The following is a 16647-nucleotide window of genomic DNA, read 5'->3' as shown; positions in this document are numbered from 1 at the left end:
ACAGACATATGTGGTTCATGTTTGCACGTCGTGCAGCTGTGCCTCATTATGCTTCCATGTCACGTCCCTCAACATGAATTTGCTCCTGCAATTAATTCAATTTGTTGCTTGTGTTCCATGCATCTGTATAAAGAATAGTGCTCCCTAATCTGTCTTTTAGCTCTGATGTTTTAATCACAGATTTGTCATTCCTTTCGCCTGGTTTAATCACTTTGAATCATTTGATTTACACCTGTGACGATGCTAATTTCTGACTCTTCTCTCTTTTAAGTATTTTCATTCTCACAAGTATCTACCACTACAAAATTCCTGCGCATGGCCTATTTACAGTTTCTGGTTGGACTTTGGTCTTGTCATTTTCCTGGTTGGGTTTATCCCTTCAGTTCTGTTCCTACTTGTCCCAGTGCTAGAGGTAATTTCCAATAAAATTTCTAGGCAACATGTAGAGAATCAATAAAACGATTAAGACACTAACTTCCCTTTTCTTTACAAAATCCGTGTTGTGGTCTCTCACATGCATGCCCAACTTTCAGCGTGTTTGTGTCAACTATTTAATTATCCTCCAAAACCTCTTTGGTTGTATCAGTTCACATTTGTCTAGTTCAATAGTCTTGGTGAGATTTTTACTTTCCCATTTCCATTTCATTACCTCTGGCAATACCCCCCTCCCAACAAAGAGCCATCCTTAACACTTAGGAGCTCCTTATGAAAACATGGTTTAGTCTCTGTCTCAGCTTTAACAAGATGGTGTGTACATTTCCACCTTCTCTCTTGACCCACCCACCATCTCTAAAACTGGCAAAGAAAGAAAGAAAGATTAGCTTTATTTGTCGTATGTGCATCGAACCATACAGGGAATATGTTGCTTGCATTGGAGATGTGCTGGGGGCAGCCCATGGGTGCTGCCGTGCTTCTGATGCCAACATGGTATGCCCACAAATTACTAACCCTACCTTGAACATTTTGGGAATGAGGGTGGAAACCGGAGCACCGTGACGAAACCCAGACTGTAACAGGCTGAATGTACAAGCTCCTTTCCGCCAGCAGCAGGAATTGAACCCCAGTCTTACAACTGATGCTATAAAGTGTTTTGTTTACTGCCGCAATGCCCACTCAACTGCAGGTCTGACACCTAGTACTCAGTGAGCAATTTTTTTCTTCCAACTAAATATTAGGAGGGCCAAGACTACAGTTTTTAGTGCCCTTCATGTACTCCGATTCTCTGAAGCAGTTTCCATTCCTGTCCTTGCCAATGGTGTGCACAAGATCATTTGCAACCTTTGTGTATGAGATTACTTACTTATGCCCATCACCTCTACTGGGGTATAGGCCACGGGCTACTGTCTCTACCCCGGCCCAGTCATTCAAGTAGTCTGCAGCTATAGCCCATCTTGGAAGGTCTTTCCTCTCCCAAGGATGAGGTTTTGAAGCTTCTAACAACACACACAAAATGCTGGTGGAACACAGCAGGCCAGGCAGCATTTATAGGAGAAGCACTGTTGACGTTTCGGGCCAAGACCCTTCATCAGGACTAACTGAGAGGAGAGATACTAAGAGATTTGAAAGTAGTTGGGGGAGGGGGAAATGCAAAATGATAGGAGAAGACCGGAAGGGGTGGGATGAAGCTAAGAGCTTTGAAGCTTCTGTTGGCTTTTCTGTAGCTCTGGGTTATTACAGGATGGGATTGCTAGCTCCATCTCCAACCCTCCTCCTTTCACAGTTGGGCTTGGGACTGTCCATGGCAGAGTTATGTGAGCTTAGGGCCACATGTTTATACACTAATGATCAACTATTCCACATTTAGGCCTGACTCAGCACTCAGCCATTGAAAAACTATGAAATCAAGTTAAATGTTTTGATTTTAAATACTAATTCTTGTTTTAAAATCTTTCTGTTTCGTTACCTCATCCTCAATGACTTCTTCGCACCATATAACTCCCCAATATGTGCTTCCCAATAGTGGTTCCTGTGCGTGTTGACTTTAATTGCCCTACTATTGTATCTACACCTTCAACTGCAATCCCTGAATCACCCAAATTCACCCTTAAGCCACAGCAGTGTGGTAACTAGCACATTGCAATTACAGCTTATATCATTCCAGAGCTTGGAGTTCAATTCTGGCTCTGTTCTGTAAGGTGTCTCTATTCGCTTTCCCTGTGGAATATGAGGCTTTCCCTTGGTGCTCCAGTTTCCTCCCACAGTCCAAAGGCTTACCAGGGAGGTTAATTGCTCACAGTAAATTGTCCTGCGATTGGGCAACAGGCTGCTTAAAGGGAACAGTATTGCAAAACAAATAAATAATTTGTATCACTTCTATGGTCAGGTTTCGAGATATTTAATGCCACTTCCTGTATACAAGTACAAAGGAGAACAAAATGATTGTTACTCCAGATCTGATGCAGCACAAAAAAATCACTCTGCAATAAAGAACACAATAATAACAAAAGGCACACAATAAATATAAATACATGAGATAGCTTATATGCATTGATAGATTGTACGTCCATAAAGTGACGCCAGACTGCACATAAGGCGACTGATGGGAAATAATAAAGTAGTTGTGGAGTTAGTGGTTGTGGTGAACTATGTGCCTGTCGGGACACGCCCCTGCTGACTGCTCCTGTGGCTCCTCCCACAGGTCCCTGTATAAAGGAGACCTGCGGCCTGACGCTCGGCCTCAGTCTCCAGGACCTTGTATGATAGACACTCACTCCTGGTTCCTTCTTCCAGTCAATAAAAGCCGATATCTCGCCTACGTCTCAGTGTGAGTTATTGATGGTGCATCAGTGGTGAAGGAATAGATCTCTTTTACTCTTTTCAAACGTTCCTCAAGATTCAGTTGTTTGGATGAGTTTTGAATCATCTGTCCTTATCTGGATTTTAGTTTGATTAGTTTGGATGAAGTAATCAAACTAAAGAGCAAACACGAGGAAATCTGCAGATGCTGGAAATTCAAACAACAACACACACAAAATGCTGGTGGAACACAGCAGGCCAGGCAGCATCTATAGGGAGAAGCGCTGTCGACGTTTCAGGCCAAGACCCTTCATCAGGACTAACCGAAAGGAAAGATAGGAAGAGATTTGAAAGTAGTGGGGGGAGGGGGAAATGCAAAATGATAGGAGAAGACCGGAGGGGGTGGGATGAAGCTAAGAGCTGGAAAGGTGATTGGCAAAAGTGATACAGAGCTGGAGAAGGGAAAGGATCTTGGGACGGGAGGCCTCAGGAGAAAGAAAGGGGGTGGGGAGCACCAGAGGGAGATGGAGAACAGGCAAACAACTAAATATGTCAGGGAACTTCCATTAATGCCCCTCCTCCCCTTCTTACCCCATCCCTGACATGTTTGACAAACCTTATTGAATTTTTATGGAAGGTCATGTTTGACAAACCTTATTGAATTTTTTGAAGAAGTTACGAGGAATGTTGATGAGGGTAAGGCAGTGGATGTAGTCTATATGGACTTCAGCAAGGCCTTTGACAAAGTTCCACATGGAAGGTTAGTTAAGAAGGTTCAGTCGTTAGGTATTAATGCTGGAGTAATAAAATGGATTCAACAGTGGCTAGATGGGAGATGCCAGAGAGTAGTGGTGGATAATTGTTTATCGGGATGGAGGCCAGTGACTAGCGGGGTGCCTCAGGGATCTGTTTTAGGCCCAATGTTGTTTGTAATATACATAAATGATCTGGATGATGGGGTGGTAAATTGGATTAGTAAGTATGCCGATGATACTAAGGTAGGAGGTGTTGTGGATAATGAGGTGGGTTTTCAAAGCTTGCAGGGAGATTTATGCCAGTTAGAAGAATGGGCTGAACGTTGGCAGATGGAGTTTAATGCTGAGAAGTGTGAGGTTCTACATTTTGGTAGGAATAATCCAAATAGAACATACAGGGTAAATGGTAGGGCATTGAGGAATGCAGTGGAACAGAGAGATCTAGGAATAACAGTGCATAGTTCCCTGAAGGTGTAGTCTCATGTAGATAGGGTGGTGAAGAAGGCTTTTGGAATGCTGGCCTTTATAAATCAAAGCATTGAGTACAGAAGTTGGAATGTAATGTTAAAATTGTACAAGGCATTGGTAAGGCCAAATTTGGAATATTGAGTACAGTTCTGGTCACCGAATTATAGGAAAGATATCAATAAATTAGAGAGAGTGCAGAGACGATTTACTAGGATGTTACCTGGGTTTCAGCACTTAAGTTACAGAGAAAGGTTGAACAAGTTAGGTCTCTATTCATTGGAGTGTAGAAGGTTGAGGGGGGATTTGATCAAGGTATTTAAAATTTTGAGAGGGATAGATAGAGTTGACGTGAATAGGCTGTTTCCAATGAGAGTAGGGGAGATTCAAACTAGAGGACATGATTTGAGAGTTAGGGGGCAGAAGTTTAAGGGAAACACGAGGGGGTATTTCTTTACTCAGAGAGTGATAGCTGTGTGGAATGAGCTTCCTGTAGAAGTAGTAGAGGCCAGTTCAGTTGTGTCATTTAAGGTAAAATTGGATAGGTATATGGACAGGAAAGGAGTGGAGGGTTATGGGCTGAGTGCGGGTAGGTGAGATTAAGAGTTCGGCATGGACTGTTTCCGTGCTGTGATTGTTATATGGTTATATGGTTTTATATGGTTACTCAACACATTGAGAGATCTTACTTTGATACCACTGTTTCAGAATGAGGAGAGTTTTACCCATTGATATTTGCACTTCATTTTTCAATGCCTACACTTTCACAATGGTTATGCTGTTCGTCACACTTGAAATCTGCCAAGAAATGTTTCCAGAGGTTTTATGTGTAGAATGGCATGTTTAAAAAGAGGATACAAACTGCAGTTGTTTATCTATTGTCTTTTTTTGCATTTACTGCGTTATTTCCTCTAGAGTTGTATAACCACCAACATGTACAACAGAAAAGGCCATTCAGCCCATTGTATCTGTGTGATCCCACTTCTCAGCTCTCAGTTTTCAGCCTTCTTGACCTTTCTTCTAGAGCTTAACCACCTTCAATGTGATGAGAGAATCTGCTTCCACCATTTTGTGAGATAACCTGTCACTTTTTCCAAGTTAAAAATAAATCCCCCAAACCCCTCTAATCTTAAAATTGAAAGATTATGCAGATGCTGGAAATCCAAAGCAACACACACAAAATGCTAGAGCAACTCAGCAAATCAGCCAGCAACTATGGAAATGAATAAGCAGTCCACCTTTCATGCCAAGACTCTTCTTCAGGGCTGGAAAGGAAGGGGGAAGATACCAGAAGAAAAAGGTGGGGAGGAAGGGAAAGAGGATAGCTGGAAAGTGATAGGTGAATTTTTACGAGGTAACTTAAACCAGCTACCTTAGCTATCTCTGCTATGAGAAAAACAGTTTTTTTTAGTTTACCCTTCATGAGCCTCACATAATTTTATGTGCATCAGTTAAATCTCCTCTTAGCTTTGTTTGATCCAAAGGAAACAACTTGATCCTAATCAGATTTTCTCTATTACTAAAATGATTCAGTCTGGCAGTATCACACTCTTCCATCAGTGTGGCTGTTGTGTGTGCATTACCTAGCTTTAGGTACTCATGAATACAGATCCAAACTGAGTGCTTTGTTCACCACTGAGAACCCTTTCGAGAGGCGGTGACTCAGGAATGCGGCATCTATCTTTAAGGACCCCGGCCATCCAGTACTTGCACCATTTGCGCTACTACCATTGAGGAGGTCACTCATTGATTCAGGATCAGCTTCTTCCTGTCTACCATCAGTTCATGAATGGCCCACATCCCAAGCTCGCTGCCTCCTCATTTGTCTTCTGCACTAATTAGTTTTGTAACGTGTAGAAATATTTTATGTCTTGCACTGTACTGCTGCTGCAAAACAACACATTTCACGACATATGTCAGTGACAATAAACCTGATTCTAATTGCTAGTCTCAAACATTTAATGATAAGAAAGATGTCGTTTTGACTTATTGTTTATGCCCTTAGGAAAAATGAATTTCAAGATAATTGTTAACTTGCTGTCATTTTGTTTCAGTTTCTTTCAGTTTGTTGTTTCATTTCTGCTTCATTTTTTAAAATTTTTTTTTTTTTTTGGAGATACAGTGCAGAACAAGCCCTTCCGACCCAGTGATCAACAGCACCCAGGAGCCCACTTATTTAACCCTAGCTAATCACAGGGTAATTTACAATGAGCAATTAACCTACTAACTAGTACGTCTTGGTACTGTGAGAGGAAATTGGAGCACCCAAAGAAAACCTACATGATTCATGGAAAGAACAAACAAGTTCCTTACGGATGGCACCAGATTTGAACTCTGGAATGCCACAAAGCTGTAATAGTGTCACATTAACCGCTAACTGTGGTAATTTTCTCTCAATGGAAGTACTAGCTTGGTACTGTACTAATATTTTGCAACCAAATCAAACAGTGTTTCAAGTGCTAAACCATCCCCCAAAATATAAAATCTAATTTGTCATTGCCAGATACAAAGATATTATCCTGAGGTACTTGATGATAGATTTATGATCAAATTGTAAATGTCCTTGGAGTTCGCACCCGAAAAGCTGTGTACATTTTTGCTGTCCTTGCCTAAATAAGTCATAGGAGGATTTCAAGCAAAGATTCATCAGACTAGTTCAAAATCAAAATCACTTTTATTACTACTGATATGCTGTGAAATTTGTAGTTTGTGATGGCAACTCAATGCAAGACATGAAGAATTATTTTAAGTTACAAAAATAAATTGTGCATTAGAGGAATAGTGAGATAGTGTTCATGGACCACTCATTGATCTTATGGTGGAGAGGAAGAAGCTGTTCCTAAAACATGGTGTGTGTGTCTTCAGGCTTCCCTGATGGGAGTAATGAGAAAAGAGCATATCCTGAATGGTGAGGGTCCTTGATGACGGATGCTGCCTTCTTGCGGCATTGCCTTTTGAAGAAGGTAGGCTGTGTACATGATGGAGCCTTTTCTTGTATCCTTGGAATACGAAGTTCTGTAGACAGGTTTTCTGTCCCCCAGAGTTTTGGAGACCGAAAGGTGACCTAATTAGAACATATAAAATACTTGCAGGTCTTGACAGGGCAGATGCAGGGAGGAGGTTTGACTTGGTTAAGTAATTTAAAGCTGGGGGTCCTAGTCCCATCTTGTCATCTTCAGGGAAAAATGCCTGGCATGTTCAAGGAGCGATGCCTCAACAAGATGGAATTCAACATTAAGGACGCCCACCACTCAGGATATCCCCTCTTCTCATTGTTCCGTTCTCGTTAGGAAGGGGATACAGGAACCTGAAGACACACACAATGATTCAGGAACAGCTTCTCCCCCTCTACCATACAATTTCTGAATGGGCATTGAACCCATGAACACTACTTCACTACCTTTTTCTCTTTTTGCACTACTGTACTTATTTAACTTAAATATATTTCATTAATTTAGTTTTTAAATTATGTATTGCTATCTGTTACTGCCGCATAACATCAAATTTCATGACATATGCCTGTGAGGTTAAACCTGATTCTGATGTGGAATAGGCCACTTGAACAAAATGTGAAAAATTTCTTCATTCTGGGGGGTTGGTGACTTTGAAATTCTCTGAACGGGAGGCATTTAAAGCAGGGGTTAGTAGATTTCTCGATATTAAAAGTGTCATGGGAGATGGAATAGCTGTGGGGCAGGCAAAATGCAGACTTTTGTGATATTTGGGAATACAATCACCCTTGAAGCTGAAGTAAGTAACACCACTGAAAAATCAGAAGGCCAAATTCCTTGCTTGCTCAATGGTAGAAGAGGCTAGAGGGACCTCGGGGGCAGCCCGGGTTCTCTTTGCTTATGTTTGTAGATCTAACAATAATATTCATCCTGAACTGACTGCCAAAATGGGGAGTAAGCAGGTGACTAAGAGATCGAAAATATTCGGTTGACACTCCCGTGCAGTTGGACCACTGTGACCAAGGACGTTATTAGAGTCAGTTATGAAACGGAAAGCCGAAGTTTGCAGAAACGTTTAAAAAGCAGAAGTTCTTCGGTAGCTCCGTTAATGTCCACTGCCGGAGGAATTCGTCACCGCCAAAGCTGCTGTCTCTTTGCCTAGAAATGCAGTAAATTTGTAAGGTGAACAACCCATGACCAAACTGTAGAGATTGTCAGAAAAAAAAGGTGCGGCAGGAGAACCGACAGAAAGCTGCTAACGCATGGAAGTTAATGTCAGGCGTTTATTGGTCTTGGTCGCGCCCCTGAACAAGAGACAAATATCTCGGCGTCGGCCAGGACTAACTTGCTGCTGCCCCCTCCTCACAGCAGCCCACGTCGCTTGTATTAATGGAGAGAGACGGTGGGGGCGCACGTTATATGCTTCAGCACTGTTTGCGATGAACTGCTCAGGTGAAAGTTAACTTCCAACTCTTCTGCCAACCTGGTTATTTTTGTACAGATCCAGAGAGCAGCCGCCGTTTGCACAATGCAACACCTCCCCTTCCCCAACCTGCTAGACATCCGCTGTCTTAAGGACACGGGCACCCGGCTCCTGTCAATCATCGCCTCTCGCGGCGATCGCAGTTCCGATTTCCTATTGGTAAGTATGCAACCCCCGGGGGAGGGGCCAAACAAGAAGCGAGCTGCTACTGGGGCCGGGCGACGTCAATCACTCGGCACAGCGCTTAGTTCTTTCCCGCTGAGTGGATGAACGGAGAGAGAAAGGGGAGCGGACGGGGAAGTGTCTGTCTCAATCTCACAGACAGAAACCCTTACGCCTTACTTATTTCCTAGACTGGACGCGAAGTCGACGGGTTGATTTCTACATATAAATTGATAAACACATAAAAAACAATGCGTCTCCCTCGAAAATGTTGGACCTTATGCACCACCATAAGTATCATTGTGATTCTTTTTAAAACAAAGGACATAACAAGATCGGAGCACCACCAAACGCAGCCAGGGTAATGTGCATTATTCTTGTATTAAATTTAAAAAGTAGTGAAATATTTATAAAAAAAGGAATTTGCAAATCTGTAATTGGAATTATTTCTGTTTATTAATGTATAATTGTCTCTTGATGAAAGGGAATTAGTATTTATAATCCACAAGTGATTTTGTTACCTTTTTAGAGGCACTATTAATGCCCCTGAAATAGTTTTATGCACATTTGCAATCGAGTTAGTTTGAGTTATATTGCATTATTGTGCCGAGGACGTGACTGACCAGCGGTTTTCTTGGCAAGTGTTGGGATAACTGGGCATGTTTGTGGAAGTGGATCGGTGAGAAAGGCAAGTCTCCAATGCCCAGACCTGAAGCAGCCCACCTCCCACGGCCACCTCTCACCCCTCCCCCGACAAACTCGTGTGAAAGAAATCGAGCAGGAATTTAATAGCGATGCTGAGAACGGGCTGTGGTTCCTTTCCAGAAACTAACCCCCTCAAAATCAGTGCCGTCTTTGTGTCGTGTTTTATTCAGTTGCACCTCGCTCTCTTTTTCTCCAGTAGGTGGGATTGTACCTGCTCTTCAGATGTGGTTTACATGCCAGTGTGTTTGGTATGGTATACTGACTGGATGGTTGTGATTTAAGTGATCGGTTCGGAGCTAATGAAGCTAACCTGAACCCGACACCACAGCAGACCACCGTTCTCCTCTGTGCGATGTTCCTGTCTCTTTTAATAGACTTTGCAAGGATGCACATTTGCCGATTCCCCAGTTGATATTAGTTTCTTATCTTATCCTCGGGGTTTCCATTTATGAAATTGTCTTTACGATTTTAACGTTTGCTGATCCCCACCATGGTGGAGGGTCGGCTTGTCACCGATTACTCTGAATCTGCTAATTATGAGCTACAAATATCACTCGCCGTGAGGAATTGCAGCTCTGCCTTTTTGCAGATTTGTGAGGAAATGGGTTAAAAAAAAGGGGTTAATTTCTTTTCCCCCGAGAGAAAAATGAGTAAGTCAGATAGTGGAGAATCCCCTGGATGGTGTTGAGAGATGACACCAAGCCTGAAGTGGCCATCGTTCATAGGGGGGAAGGGTGGGTAAGAGATGTGGCGAAAGGTAAGGCGAGTCATCCGTCACCCAGCCGCAACTCACAAGTTTAATCTGTGCTCGATCGCGTGCGTCTGCAAAAGTAAAAGAGACATTTGTGTCATAAACAGGAAAACCAATGTAGCTGCCTGGAGAGTCGGTTTAATTAGTTAATCTGCGAATGCAGAATGGTCAGTTTCCTGCAACATGCACGATGTACTGCATGCACGGCGCGAACTGCGGTTAATTCACTGTTGACAGTAATCTTTTAGCGGCTTTTTCTCTCTCCCTCCCCCACGCCCCACCGAATAAACGTAACTCTTTCAGGGATGGAGAAGCGAGTCCAACGCGGCTTATGGTTAATACTTCCAGGAAACTAAAAGGGAAGAATCTCCTTCCGCGCTTCGAGCCCTCGCTGAAGGGCTGGAAAAACAACGCCTCTCTAGTTATCAAGATCAGGTAAAAGTTTTCTTTCAATAACATAAATCGCCCCGTGTTATCGATTTTGTGTGTCTGAGGTAAACAAAATGATGAGGGGTACAGAGAGGGTAAATGCAAGCAGGTTTTCCCCGCTGAGGTTGGGTGGGACTGCAAGAACTGAATTTCAGTCAGGGAGGTGGAGTGTGGAACGAGTTGCCAGCGGAAGTAGTTGCAGCATCTTCGATTTCAACAGTTAAGAAATTTGAATTGGTACATGGGCATGGAGGACTATGGTTCGGGTGCAGGTCGATGGGATTAAGCAGATTAATAGTTTGCACGCACTAGATGGGCCGAAGGGCTTGTTTCTTTGCTGCGGCGTTCCACGGCTCCACCTCACTACATAATTAAATTAAGACAAAGTGTGCTCATTTGATATGAACTCAATATTTAAATGAAAACATCACAGGCATTTTGGTTTATTCATTATGCAGGGCAGGAAGTAAACACTGAGCAAATCCTGCATGCTGTACACCAGTTCCCAGCTGCATGTTATGGTCACGTTTTGCATCCTGTTATCCATCAGTAAAATTAATTGGCGGCTCCAGCATAATTTGCGGTCCCGGATCTGGACTCTGTATGCTAGTTCCCAACGCTTGTCCAGAGGAGAGGCACGGCAGCCTCAAGCCCCAGGAATCCTTGAGGAGTTTACTCTGTGCTGTCAACTTTGCAATCAATTTGCATGATCACTATTCATGGCATGAAAAAAAATCAGAAATAAAATTATCCTGGTCGTTTATACTTTAATTGAAATAAAGCATTTGCTGTTACAGTTAGTCCCCATACTTCCTTCGCCCCAAGGCACCTGGCATTTAGCTGAACATTTTAACTGGTAGGTCGCACCGATATGATCTACATAATCGAGTAATAGGAGCACTAATGATAGAAATGTTTAATGCACCACGGGTATTCCTCGGACAATTGTTGATATTAATAGAGCCATACCTACAGGGCAGCACATTTCCTTATTATTTAGCTAATACTGTGGGAAAAATGAAAAAGTTAATCCAAATCTGAAATATGGTAATGTCAAACCAATTATCTGTCAGTTGAACTTACATGGATGATGTATAAAACTGGACATTACACCTTGGATTGCCAGGCAGATGTATTGGGTACAAAATAGAAAATGCAAGAAATACCCAGCCGGTCATAGCATCTGTGGAGAGAGAAAGCAGTTAACTGTTTCCAGTGACAGGCCGATGTCCTACCACAATAACTGTTTTCCTGTCTACTGATGCTGCATGATCTTGCCAGTACTATAAAAATTTTGTTTACTTCATGTTTATAGCATCTGCAGATATTTGGGTTATGCTAGGAGGTTACATGACTTTAAGCTTAAGAAAAAAAAAGACCCCTCTCTGAACTTCACTAACTCATATCTGTGACCCTTTGTATGCGGAAATTGGTTATTTTTAGTGCTGTTACTTTATTGTTATGGTGTATACTAGTGTCTGTTTGAGAAAGCCATGTGACAAAGTGAACCAGAAGGAATATTGACTTTATGGCTCATGGCCTGCAGGAATATTGAATTTGTGACAGAATATGGAGACGTATTGAATTGGGGACATGGGACATGTAATTGTTGTAAATTTTCTTTTTGACATTGAATTGCAAGATTCTGCTCCGATGAGGCTAGCAGTAGAAACTAAATCCTAGTTATAAGTGAATTAGGAAATTAGCATCACCTATAACTTTCTATACATTGAATCAACAATTAGCAGTTTTTATAATTGATTAACCTCTTCTTTCCTTTCCTGAAGAAAAGTATGGGTAAATATTGCCCCGTACGGGTTCATAAACATAATGTGTGGGACTACAATTAAAGTTGAAATCTGATTGCTCTATGGATGACTTTCAGCTATACAAACATGGCGAAATAAGATAAAGGGGCAAGAGTAGGTTCCACACAAAACTCTGAGGAGCTTAGTGGGTCAGGCAGCACGGCAGCTGACATTACGGGTTAAGAGCCTTTGTCTGGACTTCATAAGCTTCACGTAGTAGTCTTTTAATTCAGTGAGATCATGGCTAATCCTATTGCCATCCCACACTACCCACATATCACATCATTCCCTTAGTTTCCAGAAATTTATCAATCCCAGTTTTTTTGAATGATGGAGCCTCTACAGCTCTCGATGTTGGAGAATACCACAGATTCTCAATCCTCTGCATACAGAAATTTCACCTCATCTGGGTCCTAAGTGGTCTTGCTTTTATTTGGGGTCTGTGATTCCTGATTCATGTAAGATCGTGGTTTGATTCCTGCTTATACTTTCTCTCCGTAACCGTGTGTGTTTTTCTGGGTGTTCTGGTTTTCTTCCGCATTCCGGAGATGTACGGTTAGGCTTAGTGAATTGGAGGAAATGTTATGTTGGTGCAGAAAGTATGGCAACACTTGTGGGCTGCCCAGCACAATCCTTGCTGATTTGATTTGACACAACTGATGCATTTCACTGCATGTTTTGATGTACATGTGACAAATAGAGCTAATCTTTAATCTGCATTTTGGTTTTCAGAGACTTGTGTACAAAGATGCACTGGTCCCTTTAAACATCAACATTATCCAGTCCCTCACCATTTAGAAAGTACTCTGTGTTTCTATTTTGTGCATCAAGGTACTAACTTCAGATTTATCCACATTATATTGCAACTGCCATGTTCTTATCCACATCCTTTTCAATGCTATTTATGCCCTTCTCCCTTCTCATAATTCTTTATATTTTTAGTATCATCAGCAAATATGGAAATATGATATTTTCTCTTTTTAGAAAAATCCTCAATGCAGTTTGCGTCCATGCACTGATCCTCGATCATGGCTTGTCGACCTCAGGAAAAACCATTTGTTCACACTCTTAATTTGCTGTTCACTAATCACTCCTTATTCCATTTCAATATATTATACCTAACCTTGTTGACCTTGCTCCACTGTGGGGCTTCATCAAAAACCTAAAAGTCCACTGGTTCTCCTTTATCCATTCAACCAGCTACATCCTGAAAGAACTCCAGCAGATAGATCAAACATGCCTTTCCTTTCAGAATTCCATATTCACTTGTGACAGTTCTCTCGGCCTCTTCAGTAGTTCTGCTGTCCTGTTGCTTACAACACAAATCAGCATTTTCTAGAAATAGTTAAAAGGCCAGTAATTCCCCATTTTATTTTCTTCTTTCTTAAATAGACGCGTTCCCTTTGTCAGCCTCCAACTTAGAGGAATAATTGCAGAATCTGTAGAATCTTGGAAGATTTAGTTTTTTTTTTCATTGCTTAAGTCACCGCTTTTAAAACTTTGGGATGAAATCATTGAGATTATTTTAGGATTTATCATTATGCAATACCAGTTGTCATACATTTTCCAAATGAAAGTGGAAGGGGAAGCATTACAAAAAGTGAAGAGTTCAGTGGTTGGTTGGAGTTTCTTTGCCTGTTCTTGCTTCTTTACAGTAACAGTGGGGTACCGCAAGGCTTGGCGCTGGGACCGCAGCTGTTTACAATATACATTAATGATTTAGATGAAGGGATTAAAAGTAACATTAGCAAATTTGCTGATGACACAAAGCTGGGTGGCAGTGTGAAATGTCAGGAGGATGTTATGAGAATGCAGGGTGACTTGGACAGGTTGGGTGAGTGGGCAAATGTATGGCAGATGCAGTTTAATGTGGATAAATGTGAGGTTATCCACTTTGGTGGCAAGAACAGGAGGGCAGATTACTATCTAAATGGAGTCATTGGGAAAAGGGGAAGTACGACGAGATCTAGGTGTTCTTGTACATCAGTCAATGAAAGCAAACATGCAGGTACAGCAGGCAGTGAAGAAAGCTAATGGCATACTGGCTTTTATAATAAGAGGAATTGAGTATAGGAGTAAAGGGGTCCTTCTGCAGCTGTACAGGGGCCTGGTGAGACCCCACCTGGAGTACTGTGTGCAGTTTTGGTCTCCAAATTTGAGGAAGGACATTCTTGCTATTGAGGGAGTGCAGCGTAGGTTTACAAGGTTAATTCCCGGAATGGCGGGACTGTCATATGTTGAAAGATTGGAGCGACTGGGCTTGTATACGCTGGAATTTAGAAGGATGAGAGGGGATCTGATTGAAACATATAAGATTATTAAGGGATTGGACACATTGGAGGCAGGAAGCATGTTCCCGCTGATGGGTGAGTCCAGAACTAGAGGCCACAGTTTAAGAATAAGGGGTAGACCATTTCGAACAGAGATGCAGAAAAACTTTTTCACCCAGAGAGTGGTGGATATGTGGAATGCTCTGCCCCAGAAAGCAGTGGAGGCCAAGTCTCTGGATGCATTCAAGAGAGAGTTAGATAGAGGTCTTATAGATTGGGGGGTCAAGAGAGGGCAGGAACAGGGTACTGATTGTGTATGATCAGCCATGATCACAATGAATGGCAGTGCTGTCTAGAAGGGCCGAATGGCCTACTCCTGTACCTACTGTCTATCGACTAGTACTGCTTTAGCAAATGCCATAGCTCATCCTTCCCTTACCTGCTGGATTGGGTCCATATTGGGCAGGCTTTTCAAAACCTGACTCCCATCTGAATCAGTATCAAAATATGGTTATTATCACTGACTTACGTCATGAAATTTGCTCTTTGTGGCAGCAGTGCAGTACAATACATAAAAAATTACTCTAAATTACAAAAAATTTTTAAAAAAAGTGAATTAGAGAGGTAGCATTCTTAAGTTAATGGACCATTCAGAAATCTGATGGCAGAAGAGAAGATACATTTCCTAAAACATTGAGTGTGAGTATTCAGGCTCCTGTGCCCTCTCCCTGATGTTAGTAATGAGAAGAGGACATGTCTCCGATGGGGAGGGTTCTTAATGATGGCCGCTGCCTTCTTGAGGTATTGCCTTTTGTCTTCAGTGGTTGGAAGGTTTGTGCCTGTAATGGAGCTGGCTGAGTCTACAATCGTCTGTGGTTTCTTTGTGCATTGGAGTCCCTTTACCAGGCTTTGAAGCTTGTTTTAGGGTTTCTATGATACATCTGTTGGTCACGTATGTGCCAAATCTCAATCTCCCAATCAAGTAGATCTGCTGGCAAGTCTTTTTTGTGATTGCTGCAACATGTTGGCCCAGGACAACTCCTCAGATGCTGAAACCCAGGAATTTGAAACTGCTCACCCTTTCCACTGCTGACTCCTCAATGAACATTGGAGTCCACAATCAATTTTTTGGTCTTTCTGGTGTGAGTGCATGGTTGTTGTAATACCACTCAACCAGCCAATCCGTCTCATTCCTGTCATCTGAGAGTGGTGTCACTGGGGAATTTATGGACAGTGTTTGAGCTGTGTGTAGCCTCAAGGTTGAGCGCAGAATGAGAGTAGAGGAGGGGGGAATCATCCAGTGACACTTTCTGGAAAATGCACCTGTGCTGATGCCAGATGTTGAAACGATTGAGTATAGATAACAAATTCCTTGCCTTCGCAATGGTGTCCATCAGCATCCAAACTCATACATCAAGATCAAAAAGGCACCAGGATAAAAACTAGCTATCAGCATTTTGGGATAGAAAGGAGCAATCAAAGTTTAGAAAGAGGCCAATTAATCCATTGTGTATGTTCTAACTCAGAGTATTCTCATTAATCCCAATCCTCATTTATTTCTTAAAGGGTCGAAGATCAAAGATCAACTTTATTCACTTTACATGTATCAGGAATTTGTTGTGATGTGCTGGTGTGACATGCAACAAAAAAAATCAATGATTATAAAACAATAAAAAAAATAAAATAAAGTTAGAGATTGAAGTACAGACATGGAATAAAATGTGCATACATACAGTATATACATGCCAGTTGGTACTTGCAATGTAAACAGCATTGTAACTACTAGTTTGAAGTATTTACAGATCAGTTCAGTGACAGGGGTAATGGAGAGGCTGGTAGTGAGAGACTGACTAGAATGGTTGATTAGATTAGCTGTCTGGAAGGAGAGACTTTTAAGGAAGCATGAAGTTTTTGTTTCAGTGGCCCTACAGTGTTTTCCAGAAGAGAGCTTTTGGAAAAAGCAGTTTTCCGGGTGGGTAACCATTGTCAGTCGTTTTTCCTGCCTACTTCTTTGACCTGGAGACTTCTTTGTAAATTGTGTTCCTTCACGTGCCCCGTCAATTCATCTGATTCGCCTACCATCCACCTAGACTGGGACTAATTAGCAACAACGAATTAACCGACCAACCAGC

At 42.0% G+C, this 16647-nt stretch overlaps 1 protein-coding gene across 1 annotated transcript in view; it reads left to right on the top strand.

The window, feature by feature from the left end:
• The first annotated feature begins 8664 nt into the window (after positions 1-8664).
• st8sia4 (ST8 alpha-N-acetyl-neuraminide alpha-2,8-sialyltransferase 4) overlaps positions 8665-16647 on the top strand; it is an 81248-nt gene continuing 73265 nt past the window's right edge. Inside the window, exons 1-2 of the mRNA XM_059969456.1 lie at positions 8665-8913; positions 10312-10443. Of these exons, the coding sequence (XP_059825439.1) occupies positions 8804-8913; positions 10312-10443 (242 nt within the window). The 5' untranslated portion in view covers positions 8665-8803. The remainder of the gene's footprint in view (positions 8914-10311; positions 10444-16647) is intronic.

The sequence above is a fragment of the Hypanus sabinus genome, chromosome 5, assembly GCF_030144855.1.
Source record: "Hypanus sabinus isolate sHypSab1 chromosome 5, sHypSab1.hap1, whole genome shotgun sequence".
Classification (NCBI taxonomy): domain Eukaryota; kingdom Metazoa; phylum Chordata; class Chondrichthyes; order Myliobatiformes; family Dasyatidae; genus Hypanus; species Hypanus sabinus.
Note: the sequence above shows the minus strand (reverse complement) of the source record. Positions and strands in the feature narration are given on the sequence as shown.